Genomic DNA, 12,766 nt, shown 5'->3' with positions numbered 1-12,766 from the left:
AATCAATACATTTTACACACATATATATATCTATATATGCACAATTTGATTAGAATACAACTAAAACATGATATAAAAACGTTAACATGAATAATAACATCACCATGGAGTGCAATGGAATGCAGGGTGGTTAAATTAAATTTTGGGGTAACTTGGTAATGACTGAGGTATCTCTTTCATGCTATTTAATGTTTTTGTTAATATGTTAGTGCACTGGGCAGTGCCAAATATTTTTATAATGCATATTAATTATATATTATTATCATATAATGCTAAACAAAATCTCTAAAACCTTACTGATTCTTTTTGGCAGTTTGTACACAACCCACTGATCTTTCCAATGGTGTTTATACACCAGTAAATAATCCTTTGGAATACAGCATTAATGATGTGCTCACATATTCATGTAATGATGGATTTACATTAGATGGTGTCAGTGTTGTTACATGTAAAGATGATGGCCAGTTTACCCCATTGACCGCAAGATGTGTACCAGGTAAGGTACCCAACATGCAATTTTATGTGACTATTGTTATATGTGTGATTGCCGGTAACGCCATTTAATTGTAGTACTATATATAAACAACAGTGACAATATCCAATATTTTTTTTTAAACTGCCAATATTGTCAATTAAGATAAACAATTGCTGCTAATGTTGTTAATGTAAAGCTACAACAGTCTGCTAATATTCAAAATACTATCTTTAGTTTGCACAATGCCAACATCTCTTGAAAACGGGGTGTACTCTCCTATTATTAGTTCATCAGAATATGAGGTAAATGATGTAATTACATATACATGTAATGATGGGTTCAGTCTTGTTGGAACGAACACTGTGGTCTGTCAGAACACTGGTACATTTTCATCACTCTCTGCAACATGCATTCAAGGTTCGTGTTAACAAAATGCATCTTTCGTCTTTAAGAGTAACATAATATTTAGTTGTAAAAATTGTTTAGTGAAAGCCAAATAATTGTTGTTGATTAGTTGTTTTATAATATCAATATTTATTGAAAATTACATTATCAATATGTAGGTAAACTATTTTTTTTTATTTTGTTTTGGCAATGGTTCCTAACCAGGGGTCTGTTAGTACACTGAAATCTGACAAAATATTTAAGTTTGTGTCCTGGTAGGCACTAAAAATGAAATAAAGCCATTGTATGTATCAAATATTTGCTTATATGATTTTTAATGTGATTTTAAGTTTGTGTTGATCAAGTATCACAATTACCAAATCTCAGAGGTTAAGATTACATGTTGAACCATAGTATTTATTATGTCACAATTAATCATGTTTTAAAGCGAAGTAGTAGCTGCAAATCAGATGTAATTTTTAGGTGGAACACAGCCATTTGTTGGCAACCCATGTTTTATTTTATTATTTAGAAGTACATTAGCGTTTTAAGGCAAAGTTTTAATGATTACAGAAGCTCAAAAAATGTTTTTAAAAGAAAAACAAGCCCCACTTTTCTTAAAAATTGAGTAAAAACCATTTAGGTATGGCCTTTTCTATAATTGCAGTCAGACAATAAGTTCTTCCGGCAATATAGTTTTCCAAAATTATTGGTTAGGGTTAGCCTTGAAAAACTTAGGGGTACGTAAGCTTGAATTTTTTTTTAAAAGGGTTGGCAACTTAAAAAGGTTGGGAACCACTGGGTTATCGTGATGTTGATTCTGTCTAAGCCCTTAATGTTTCCATGCTGTTGCTGAGTTACTTTTGTTATATTAAGACGCAGGCACCCACGCAACTGAATTGTCGTCAAATTCCGTCCTTGCATTAATAGCAACAGGATTTTGTTACCACTAAAATCTAACTGTGCTATTCTGTCATGAGCATCATTTTCTTGATGACTTTCAGTTTTAATTACAAGTAGTGTGTTATCACTATTTGCATTTCTCGGTGATAACCACTCTGGTGTTAAGCAAGTGTATACACCAACACAACAAGCCATATACATTGTATAAGTCCCAAGCTGGGATATTTGTGTTTATCATTTATCAAGAATAAATATTTTATTTGCTACTGGTAATGAGTTAGTTAGTTAGTATTTTCTATGATTTTTTCTATATACAGTTTGCACTCAACCAACTGATTTATCCAATGGAGTTTATTCACCAGTCAATGATCCCTTACAATATGACATTAATGATGTTTTGACATATTCCTGTAATAATGGATACAAGTTGGATGGAACTAGTACAGTAACTTGTCAAAGTGATGGAACATTTACAACACTTTCTGCATCTTGCATTCAAGGTAATATTGAGACCATTGTATGATAACCACAAACAATTTTGTGGTTTTATACAAATCTTATATAAGAAATTAGTTTCCAACCCTATAACCAAATTGGATTTCTCAACCTATTTCTATTGAACAAAACTAAGGATTGAGTTTATCCGAGTCCATATTTTTGTTTCAAGTATTTGTACGAATTGATTAATTAAACCTTCCTAAGTGAACTATTTTATTGAGAATCTCATTTCTAAATACTTCCAGTTTAGCTTGTTTGATTTTTAGTTTCATGAAATTGATTTATTCTTTTAATTTCTGCTTTTAGTCTGTACTCAACCAACTGATCTTTCCAATGGAGTTTATTCACCAGTCAATGATCCATTACAATATGACATTAATGATGTGTTGACATATTTATGTAATAATGGATACAAATTGGATGGAACTAGTACTGCTACTTGTCAAAGTGATGGGACATTCACTACACTCGCTGCAACTTGCATTCAAGGTAATATAGAGATCATAGTTTAATCACTGTATGGTATGCTAACCACAAACAATTTTGTAGTTTTATACAAATCTTATAATAAATTTGTTTCTAACTCTATAACCAAATTGGATTTTTTTAATTTATTTCGATTGTATAAAACTAAGCATACAGTTTTTTCTGAGTCAATATTTTTTTAAGTATTTGTACGAATTGGTTAATTAAGTACTGTTTCTGAAGTATTTCATTGTGAAACACATTTCTAAATACTTTCAGTTTATTTTGTTTGCTATTCGGTTTCATAAAACTGCTTTATTCTTTAAATTCTTTTAATTTGTTCTTTCAGTTTGTACTCAACCTACTGATCTTTCCAATGGAGTTTATTCACCAGTCAATGATCCGTTACAATATGACATTAATGATGTTCTGACATATTCCTGTAATAATGGATACAAATTGGATGGAACTAGTACAGTAACTTGTCAAAGTGATGGGACATTCACTACACTTTCTGCCACATGTGTACAAGGTAATTATTTATTGTTTTTTGTTTTTTTTAATTATGTATGAAACCAGTTTATCAATAAATATTGTTGTATAATTTCTGTTCTGGGGCGAACATTTACTGCTAAATTTTTGTTTATCCAATTGTTTTTTGAATTTTATTGAGTTAATAAATTACTTTTCAAATGGTACATTTTTAATTGTTATTTCATTGATTAATTGTTTATTATTTACAACTCTATATTTAGATTTTTTGCAATTAGTAATTTCAATGTAATTTTATGTCTTTAGTGTGTACTCAACCAACTGATCTTTCAAATGGAGTTTATTCACCAGTCAATGATCCCTTACAATATGACATTAATGATGTTTTAACATATTCTTGTAATAATGGATACAAGTTGGATGGAACTAGTACAGTAACTTGTCAAAGTGATGGGACATTCACTACACTCTCTGCAACTTGCACTCAAGGTAATATTGAGACCATAGTTTAATTACTGTACTGGTATGATGTCCACAAACAATTTGGTGGTTTTATACCAATCTTATAAGAAATTATTTTCCAACCCTATAACCAAATTGGATTTTTAAACTTGTTTTGATTGAGCAAAACTAAGCATTGAGTTTTTTGAGTCAATATTTTTGTTTTAAGTGTTTGTACGAATGGGTTAATTAAACCTTCCTAAATGAAATATTTTATTGAGAATCTCATTTTTAAATACTTCCAGTTTAGTTTGTTTGCTTTAGTTTTGAGTTTCATAAAATAGCTTCATTCTTTTAATTTCTTCTTTCAGTTTGTACTCAACCTACTGATCTTTCCAATGGAGTTTATTCACCAGTCAATGATCCATTACAATATGACATTAATGATGTGTTGACATATTCATGTAATAATGGATACAAATTGGATGGAACTAGTACTGCTACTTGTCAAAGTGATGGGACATTCACTACACTCGCTGCAACTTGCATTCAAGGTAATATAGAGATCATAGTTTAATCACTGTATGGTATGCTAACCACAAACAATTTTGTAGTTTTATACAAATCTTATAAGAAATTATTTTCCAACCCTATAACCAAATTGGATTTTTAAACTTGTTTTGATTGAGCAAAACTAAGCATTGAGTTTTTTGAGTCAATATTTTTGTTTTAAGTGTTTGTACGAATGGGTTAATTAAACCTTCTTAAGTGAAATATTTTATTGAGAATCTCATTTTTAAATACTTCCAGTTTAGTTTGTTTGCTTTAGTTTTGAGTTTCATAAAATTGCTTCATTCTTTTAATTTATTCTTTCAGTTTGTACTCAACCTACTGATCTTTCCAATGGAGTTTATTCACCAGTCAATGATCCATTACAATATGACATTAATGATGTGTTGACATATTCATGTAATAATGGATACAAATTGGATGGAACTAGTACAGCAACTTGTCAAAGTGATGGGACATTCACTACCCTCTCTGCAACTTGCATTCAAGGTAATATAGAGACCATAGTTTAATCCTGGGGTTCTTAAACTGGGGTCCATGGACCCCTTGGGGGTCCGTGAACTAGTTTTGGGGGTTCATGAAGCCCTAATTAAAATATGAGTGTATATTTAGGAAGTAATTATTTTTTCAATGTTCACTACACGTTCTGCAACTTGTATTCAAGGTAATGGTGAAGTTGTAGTTAAAATATATTGTTTAAAACACAAACAAATTTTTTTATAAAGAAAAAAACTTTAAGAAATTAGCCTTGGTTGATATCTGTATTTATCTTACTTAAAAATTCAAAAAAAGTCGTACTGTTAACAACTTGTATATCACTGTTGAAGAGGTTTTGTTTCACCATGCTGTATCAGGTCAGAGTAAGACTACCCATGGTAAAAACTTTGCTAACCTGATAAAGCAAGGTTGTCCGAAAGCTTGTTAACAGTGGATACAAGTAGTTAACAGTTACCCTTGTTTTTCAGCATAATAAATTATTTGTCAACCTTTTTAGCAAATTTCATTTTTTATGTTTTTTAATAAAAAAAAAATGTACATTGCAAACTATTTTCTGAGTCATTAGTTTTGTTTGAAATATCTTTACATATTGATTAATCAAGTACTACTAGTGAAACATTTTATTGTGGTCAACATTACAAAATAATTTCATTAGGTATATTTGTTGATTAAAGTCATAATATTGCATGATTATGTATTTATTTTAATTTCGGCTTTTAGTTTGTACTCAACCTACTGATCTTTCCAATGGAGTTTATTCACCTGTAAATGTTCCGTTACAATATGACATTAATGACATGTTGACATATTCCTGTAATAATGGATATAAATTGGATGGAACTAGTACAGTAACTTGTCAAAGTGATGGAACATTCACTACACTTTCTGCCACTTGTGTTCAAGGTAATGATTTATTGTTATATTTTTAAATTGTTTTTAAAACCAATACCATTAAATGTTGTTGTATAATTTCTGTTCTGAGGCCAACATTTAATGCTAAATTTTTGTTTATGAATTTTATTGAGATATTAAAAAACTTTTCAAATAGTACATTTCAAATTGTTATTACCTTGATTAATTGTTTATTATAAACAAATACGTATTTGGATTTTTGCAAATTGCATTTTCAATATTACTTTATATCTACAGTCTGTACTCAACCTACTGATCTTTCCAATGGAGTTTATTCACCAGTCAATGATCCCTTACAATATGACGTTAATGATGTTTTAACATATTCTTGTAATAGTGGATATAAATTGGATGGAACTAGTACAGTAACTTGTCAAAGTGATGGGACATTCACTACACTTTCTGCAACTTGCATTAAAAGTAATAATGAGACCATAGTTTAATTACTTTATGATAACCACAAACAATTTTTGTAGTTTTATACAAATTTTATGAGAAATTAGTTTCTAACCCTATAACCAAATTGGATTTTTTTAACTTATTTTGATTGTATAAAACTAAGCATACAGTTTTTTCTGAGTCAATATTTTTTTTAAGTATTTGTGCGAATTGGTTAATCAAGCACTGTTTCTGAAGTATTTCATTGTAAAACACATTTCTAAATACTTTCAGTTTAATTTGTTTGCTATTTAGTTTCATAAAATTGCTTTATTCTTTAAAATCTTTGAATTTCTGCTTTCAGTCTGTACTCAACCTACTGATCTTTCCAATGGAGTTTATTCACCAGTCAATGATCCCTTACAATATGACATTAATGATGTTCTGACATATTCCTGTAATAATGGATACAAATTGGATGGAACTAGTACAGTAACCTGTCAAAGTGATGGGACATTCACTACACTTTCTGCCACATGTGTTCAAGGTAATTATTTTTTGTTGTATTTTATAATTATGTATGAAACCAGTTTATCAATAAATGTTGTTGTATAATATTTTATTGAGTTAATAAATTACTTTTCAAATGGTACATTTTTAATTGTTATTACATTGATTAATTGTTTATTATTTATAACTCTATATTAAGATTTTTTGCAGTTAGCATTTTCAATGTATTTTATGTCTTTAGTCTGTACTCAACCAACTGATCTTTCCAATGGAGTTTATTCACCAGTCAATGATCCCTTACAATATGACATAAATGATGTGTTGACATATTCATGTAATAATGGATACAAATTGGATGGAACTAGTACAGTAACTTGCCAAATCGATGGAACATTCACTACACTCACTGCAACTTGCATTCAAGGTAATATAGAGATCATAGTTTAATCACTGTATGGTATGCTAACCACAAACAATTTTGTAGTTTTATACAAATCTTATAAGAAATTAGTTTCTAACTCTATAACCAAATTGGATTTTTTAACTTATTTTGATTGTACAAAACTAAGCATAAAGGTTTTTCTGAGTCAATATTTTTGTTTTAAGTATTTGTACGAATTGATTACTTAAATACTCTTCATGAAATACTTTGTAGCGAAACACATTTTTAAATATGTCCAGTTTAATTTGTTTGCTATTCCATTAAATGTTGTTGTATAATTTATGTTCTGAGGTAAACATTTAATGCTGAATTTTTGTTTATGAATTTTATTGAGTTAATAAAAAACTTTTTAAATTGTACATTTCAAATTGTTATTACCTTGATTAATTGTTAATAATTTACAAATATATATTAAGATTTTTTGCAGTTGGCATTTTTAATGTAACTTTATGTCTTTAGTCTGTACTCAACCTACTGATCTTTCCAATGGAGTTTATTCACCAGTCAATGATCCCTTACAATATGACATTAATGATGTTTTAACATATTCTTGTAATAATGGATACAAATTGGATGGAACTAGTACAGTAACTTGTCAAAGTGGTGGAACATTCACTACACTTTCTGCATCTTGCATTCAAGGTAATATTGAGACCATTGTATGATAACCACAAATCATTTTGTAGTTTTATGCAAATCTTATAAGAAATTAGTTTCCAACCCTATAACCAAATTGGATTTTTTTATTTATTTCGATTGAACAAAACTAAGCATTGAGTTTATCTGAGTCAATATTTTTGTTATAGATATTTGTATGAATTGATTAATTTAACACTCTTAGTGAAATATTTCATTGTGAATCACATTTTTAAATACTTTCAGTTTAGTTTGTTTGCTTTTTAGTTTCATAAAATTGCTTTATTCTTTGAAATCTTTGAATTTCTGCTTTCAGTTTGTACTCAACCTACTGATCTTTCCAATGGAGTTTATTCACCAGTCAATGATCCCTTACAATATGACATTAATGATGTTTTAACATATTCTTGTAATAATGGATACAAATTGGGTGGAACTAGTACAGTAACTTGCCAAAGCGATGGAACATTCACTACACTTTCTGCAACTTGCATTCAAGGTAATTATTTATTGTTGTACTTTTCAAATTGTTTTTGAAACCAATTTACCATTAAATGTTGTTGTATAATTTTTGTTCTGAGGCGAACAGTTAATGCTAAATTTTTGTTTATGCAATTGTTTATGACTTTTATTGAGTTAATAAAAAACTTCAAATAGTACATTTCAAATTGTTATTACCTTGATTAATTGTTTATCATTTACAAATATATATTTAGATTTTTTGCAGTTAACATTTTTAATTTAACTTTATGTCTTTAGTCTGTACTCAACCTACTGATCTTTCCAATGGAGTTTATTCACCAGTCAATGATCCCTTACAATATGACATTAATGATGTTCTGACATATTCCTGTAATAATGGGTACAAATTGGATGGAACTAGTACAGTAACTTGCCAAAGCGATGGAACATTTACTACACTTTCTGCCACATGTGTTCAAGGTAATGATTTATTGTTATACTTTATAAATTATTTTTGAAACCAATTAACCATTAAATGTTGTTGTATAATTTATGATCTGAGGCGAACATTTAATGCTAAATTTTTGTTTATGAATTTTATTGAGTTAATAAAAAACTTTTCAAATAGTATATTTCAAATTGTTATTACCTTGATTAATTGTTTATTATTTACAAATATATATTTAGATTTTTTGCAGTTAGCGTTTTTAATTTAACTTTATGTCTTTAGTCTGTACTCAACCTACTGATCTTTCCAATGGAGTTTATTCACCAGTCAATGATCCCTTACAATATGACATTAATGATGTTTTAACATATTCTTGTAATAATGGATACAAATTGGATGGAACTAGTACAGTAACTTGTCAAAGTGATGGAACATTCATTACACTTTCTGCAACTTGCATTCAAGGTAATATTGACACCATAGTTTAATTACTGTATGATAACCACAAATAATTTTGTGGTTTTATACAAATCTTATAAGAAATTAGTTTCCAACCCTATAACCCAATTGGATTTTTGTAATTATTTCGATTGAACAAAACTAAGCATTGAGTTTATCTGAGTCAATATTTTTGTTTTAGATATTTGTATGAATTGATTAATTAAACACTCTTAGTGAAATATTTAATTGCGAATCACATTTTTAAATACTTTCAGTTTAGTTTGTTTGCTTTTTAGTTTCATAAAATTGCTTTATTCTTTGAAATCTTTGAATTTCTGCTTTCAGTTTGTACTCAACCTACTGATATTTCCAATGGAGTTTATTCACCAGTCAATGATCCCTTACAATATGACATTAATGATGTTTTAACATATTCTTGTAATAATGGATACAAATTGGATGGAACTAGTACAGTAACTTGCCAAAGCGATGGAACATTCACTACACTTTCTGCCACATGTGTTCAAGGTAATTATTTATTGTTGTACTTTTTAAATTGTTTTTGAAACCAATTTACCATTAAATGTTGTTGTATATTTTTGTTCTGAGGCGAACAGTTAGTGCTAAATTTTTGTTTATGCAATTGTTTATGACTTTTATTGAGTTAATAAAAATCTTTGCAAATAGTACATTTCAAATTGTTATTACCTTGATTAATTGTTTATTATTTACAAATATATATTTAGATTTTTTGCAGTTAGCATTTTTAATTTAACTTTATGTCTTTAGTCTGTACTCAACCTACTGATCTTTCCAATGGAGTTTATTCACCAGTCAATGATCCCTTACAATATGACATTAATGATGTTTTAACATATTCTTGTAATAATGGATACAAATTGGATGGAACTAGTACAGTAACTTGTCAAAGTGGTGGAACATTCACTACACTTTCTGCATCTTGCATTCAAGGTAATATTGAGACCATTGTATGATAACCACAAATCATTTTGTAGTTTTATGCAAATCTTATAAGAAATTAGTTTCCAACCCTATAACCAAATTGGATTTTTTTATTTATTTCGATTGATCAAAACTAAGCATTGAGTTTATCTGAGTCAATATTTTTGTTATAGATATTTGTATGAATTGATTAATTTAACACTCTTAGTGAAATATTTCATTGTGAATCACATTTTTAAATACTTTCAGTTTAGTTTGTTTGCTTTTTAGTTTCATAAAATTGCTTTATTCTTTGAAATCTTTGAATTTCTGCTTTCAGTTTGTACTCAACCTACTGATCTTTCCAATGGAGTTTATTCACCAGTCAATGATCCCTTACAATATGACATTAATGATGTTTTAACATATTCTTGTAATAATGGATACAAATTGGGTGGAACTAGTACAGTATCTTGCCAAAGCGATGGAACATTCACTACACTTTCTGCAACTTGCATTCAAGGTAATTATTTATTGATGTACTTTTCAAATTGTTTTTGAAACCAATTTACCATTAAATGCTGTTGTATAATTTTTGTTCTGAGGCGAACAGTTAATGCTAAATTTTTGTTTATGCAATTGTTTATGACTTTTATTGAGTTAATAAAAAACTTCAAATAGTACATTTCAAATTGTTATTACCTTGATTAATTGTTTATCATTTACAAATATATATTTAGATTTTTTGCAGTTAACATTTTTAATTTAACTTTATGTCTTTAGTCTGTACTCAACCTACTGATCTTTCCAATGGAGTTTATTCACCAGTCAATGATCCCTTACAATATGACATTAATGATGTTCTGACATATTCCTGTAATAATGGGTACAAATTGGATGGAACTAGTACAGTAACTTGCCAAAGCGATGGAACATTTACTACACTTTCTGCCACATGTGTTCAAGGTAATGATTTATTGTTATACTTTATAAATTATTTTTGAAACCAATTTACCATTAAATGTTGTTGTATAATTTATGATCTGAGGCAAACATTTAATGCTAAATTTTTGTTTATGAATTTTATTGAGTTAATAAAAAACTTTTCAAATAGTATATTTCAAATTGTTATTACCTTGATTAATTGTTTATTATTTACAAATATATATTTAGATTTTTTGCAGTTAGCGTTTTTAATTTAACTTTATGTCTTTAGTCTGTACTCAACCTACTGATCTTTCCAATGGAGTTTATTCACCAGTCAATGATCCCTTACAATATGACATTAATGATGTTTTAACATATTCTTGTAATAATGGATACCAATTGGATGGAACTAGTACAGTAACTTGTCAAAGTGATGGAACATTCACTACACTTTCTGCAACTTGCATTCAAGGTAATATTGACACCATAGTTTAATTACTGTATGATAACCACAAATAATTTTGGGGTTTTATACAAATCTTATAAGAAATTAGTTTCCAACCCTATAACTCAATTGGATTTTTGTAATTATTTCGATTGAACAAAACTAAGCATTGAGTTTATCTGAGTCAATATTTTTGTTTTAGATATTTGTATGAATTGATTAACTAAACACTCTTAGTGAAATATTTAATTGCGAATCACATTTTTAAATACTTTCAGTTTAGTTTGTTTGCTTTTTAGTTTCATAAAATTGCTTTATTCTTTGAAATCTTTGAATTTCTGCTTTCAGTTTGTACTCAACCTACTGATATTTCCAATGGAGTTTATTCACCAGTCAATGATCCCTTACAATATGACATTAATGATGTTTTAACATATTCTTGTAATAATGGATACAAATTGGATGGAACTAGTACAGTAACTTGCCAAAGCGATGGAACATTCACTACACTTTCTGCCACATGTGTTCAAGGTAATTATTTATTGTTGTACTTTTTAAATTGTTTTTGAAACCAATTTACCATTAAATGTTGTTGTATATTTTTGTTCTGAGGCGAACAGTTAGTGCTAAATTTTTGTTTATGCAATTGTTTATGACTTTTATTGAGTTAATAAAAATCTTTTCAAATAGTACATTTCAAATTGTTATTACCTTGATTAATTGTTTATTATTTACAAATATATATTTAGATTTTTTGCAGTTAGCATTTTTAATTTAACTTCATGTCTTTAGTCTGTACTCAACCTACTGATCTTTCCAATGGAGTTTATTCACCAGTCAATGGTCCCTTACAATATGACATTAATGATGTTTTAACATATTCTTGTAATAATGGATACAAATTGGATGGAACTAGTACAGTAACTTGTCAAAGTGGTGGAACATTCACTACACTTTCTGCATCTTGCATTCAAGGTAATATTGAGACCATTGTATGATAACCACAAATAATTTTGTGGTTTTATGCAAATGTTATAAGAAATTAGTTTCCAACCCTATAACCAAATTGGATTTTTTTAATTATTTCGATTGAACAAAACTAAGCATTGAGTTTATCTGAGTCAATATTTTTGTTTTAGATATTTGTATGAATTGATTAATTAAACACTCTTAGTGAAATATTTGATTGTGAATCACATTTTTAAATACTTTCAGTTTAGTTTGTTTGCTTTTTAGTTTCATAAAATTGCTTTATTCTTTGAATTTCTGCTTTCAGTTTGTACTCGACCTACTGATCTTTCCAATGGAGTTTATTCACCAGTCAATGATCCCTTACAATATGACATTAATGATGTTTTAACATATTCTTGTAATAATGGATACAAATTGGATGGAACTAGTACAGTAACTTGCCAAAGCGATGGAACATTCACTACACTTTCTGCCACATGTGTTCAAGGTAATTATTTATTGTTGTACTTTTTAAATTGTTTTTGA

At 28.5% G+C, this 12,766-nt stretch overlaps 1 protein-coding gene across 1 annotated transcript in view; it reads left to right on the top strand.

The window, feature by feature from the left end:
* Positions 1–12,766, top strand: part of LOC146168086 (CUB and sushi domain-containing protein 1-like) — a 71,482-nt gene that overhangs the window by 52,610 nt on the left and 6,106 nt on the right. Inside the window, exons 48-71 of the mRNA XM_083386207.1 lie at positions 314–496; positions 710–892; positions 2,080–2,262; positions 2,567–2,749; positions 3,075–3,257; positions 3,524–3,706; positions 4,030–4,212; positions 4,535–4,717; positions 5,447–5,629; positions 5,876–6,058; positions 6,381–6,563; positions 6,768–6,950; positions 7,428–7,610; positions 7,921–8,103; positions 8,364–8,546; positions 8,797–8,979; positions 9,301–9,483; positions 9,745–9,927; positions 10,238–10,420; positions 10,681–10,863; positions 11,114–11,296; positions 11,618–11,800; positions 12,062–12,244; positions 12,546–12,728. Coding sequence (XP_083242333.1) covers positions 314–496; positions 710–892; positions 2,080–2,262; positions 2,567–2,749; positions 3,075–3,257; positions 3,524–3,706; positions 4,030–4,212; positions 4,535–4,717; positions 5,447–5,629; positions 5,876–6,058; positions 6,381–6,563; positions 6,768–6,950; positions 7,428–7,610; positions 7,921–8,103; positions 8,364–8,546; positions 8,797–8,979; positions 9,301–9,483; positions 9,745–9,927; positions 10,238–10,420; positions 10,681–10,863; positions 11,114–11,296; positions 11,618–11,800; positions 12,062–12,244; positions 12,546–12,728 — 4,392 coding nt within the window. The remainder of the gene's footprint in view (positions 1–313; positions 497–709; positions 893–2,079; positions 2,263–2,566; positions 2,750–3,074; positions 3,258–3,523; positions 3,707–4,029; positions 4,213–4,534; positions 4,718–5,446; positions 5,630–5,875; positions 6,059–6,380; positions 6,564–6,767; positions 6,951–7,427; positions 7,611–7,920; positions 8,104–8,363; positions 8,547–8,796; positions 8,980–9,300; positions 9,484–9,744; positions 9,928–10,237; positions 10,421–10,680; positions 10,864–11,113; positions 11,297–11,617; positions 11,801–12,061; positions 12,245–12,545; positions 12,729–12,766) is intronic.

The sequence above is a fragment of the Ascidiella aspersa genome, chromosome 1, assembly GCF_963924565.1.
Source record: "Ascidiella aspersa chromosome 1, kaAscAspe10.2, whole genome shotgun sequence".
Lineage (NCBI taxonomy): Eukaryota > Metazoa > Chordata > Ascidiacea > Phlebobranchia > Ascidiidae > Ascidiella > Ascidiella aspersa.
Note: the sequence above shows the minus strand (reverse complement) of the source record. Positions and strands in the feature narration are given on the sequence as shown.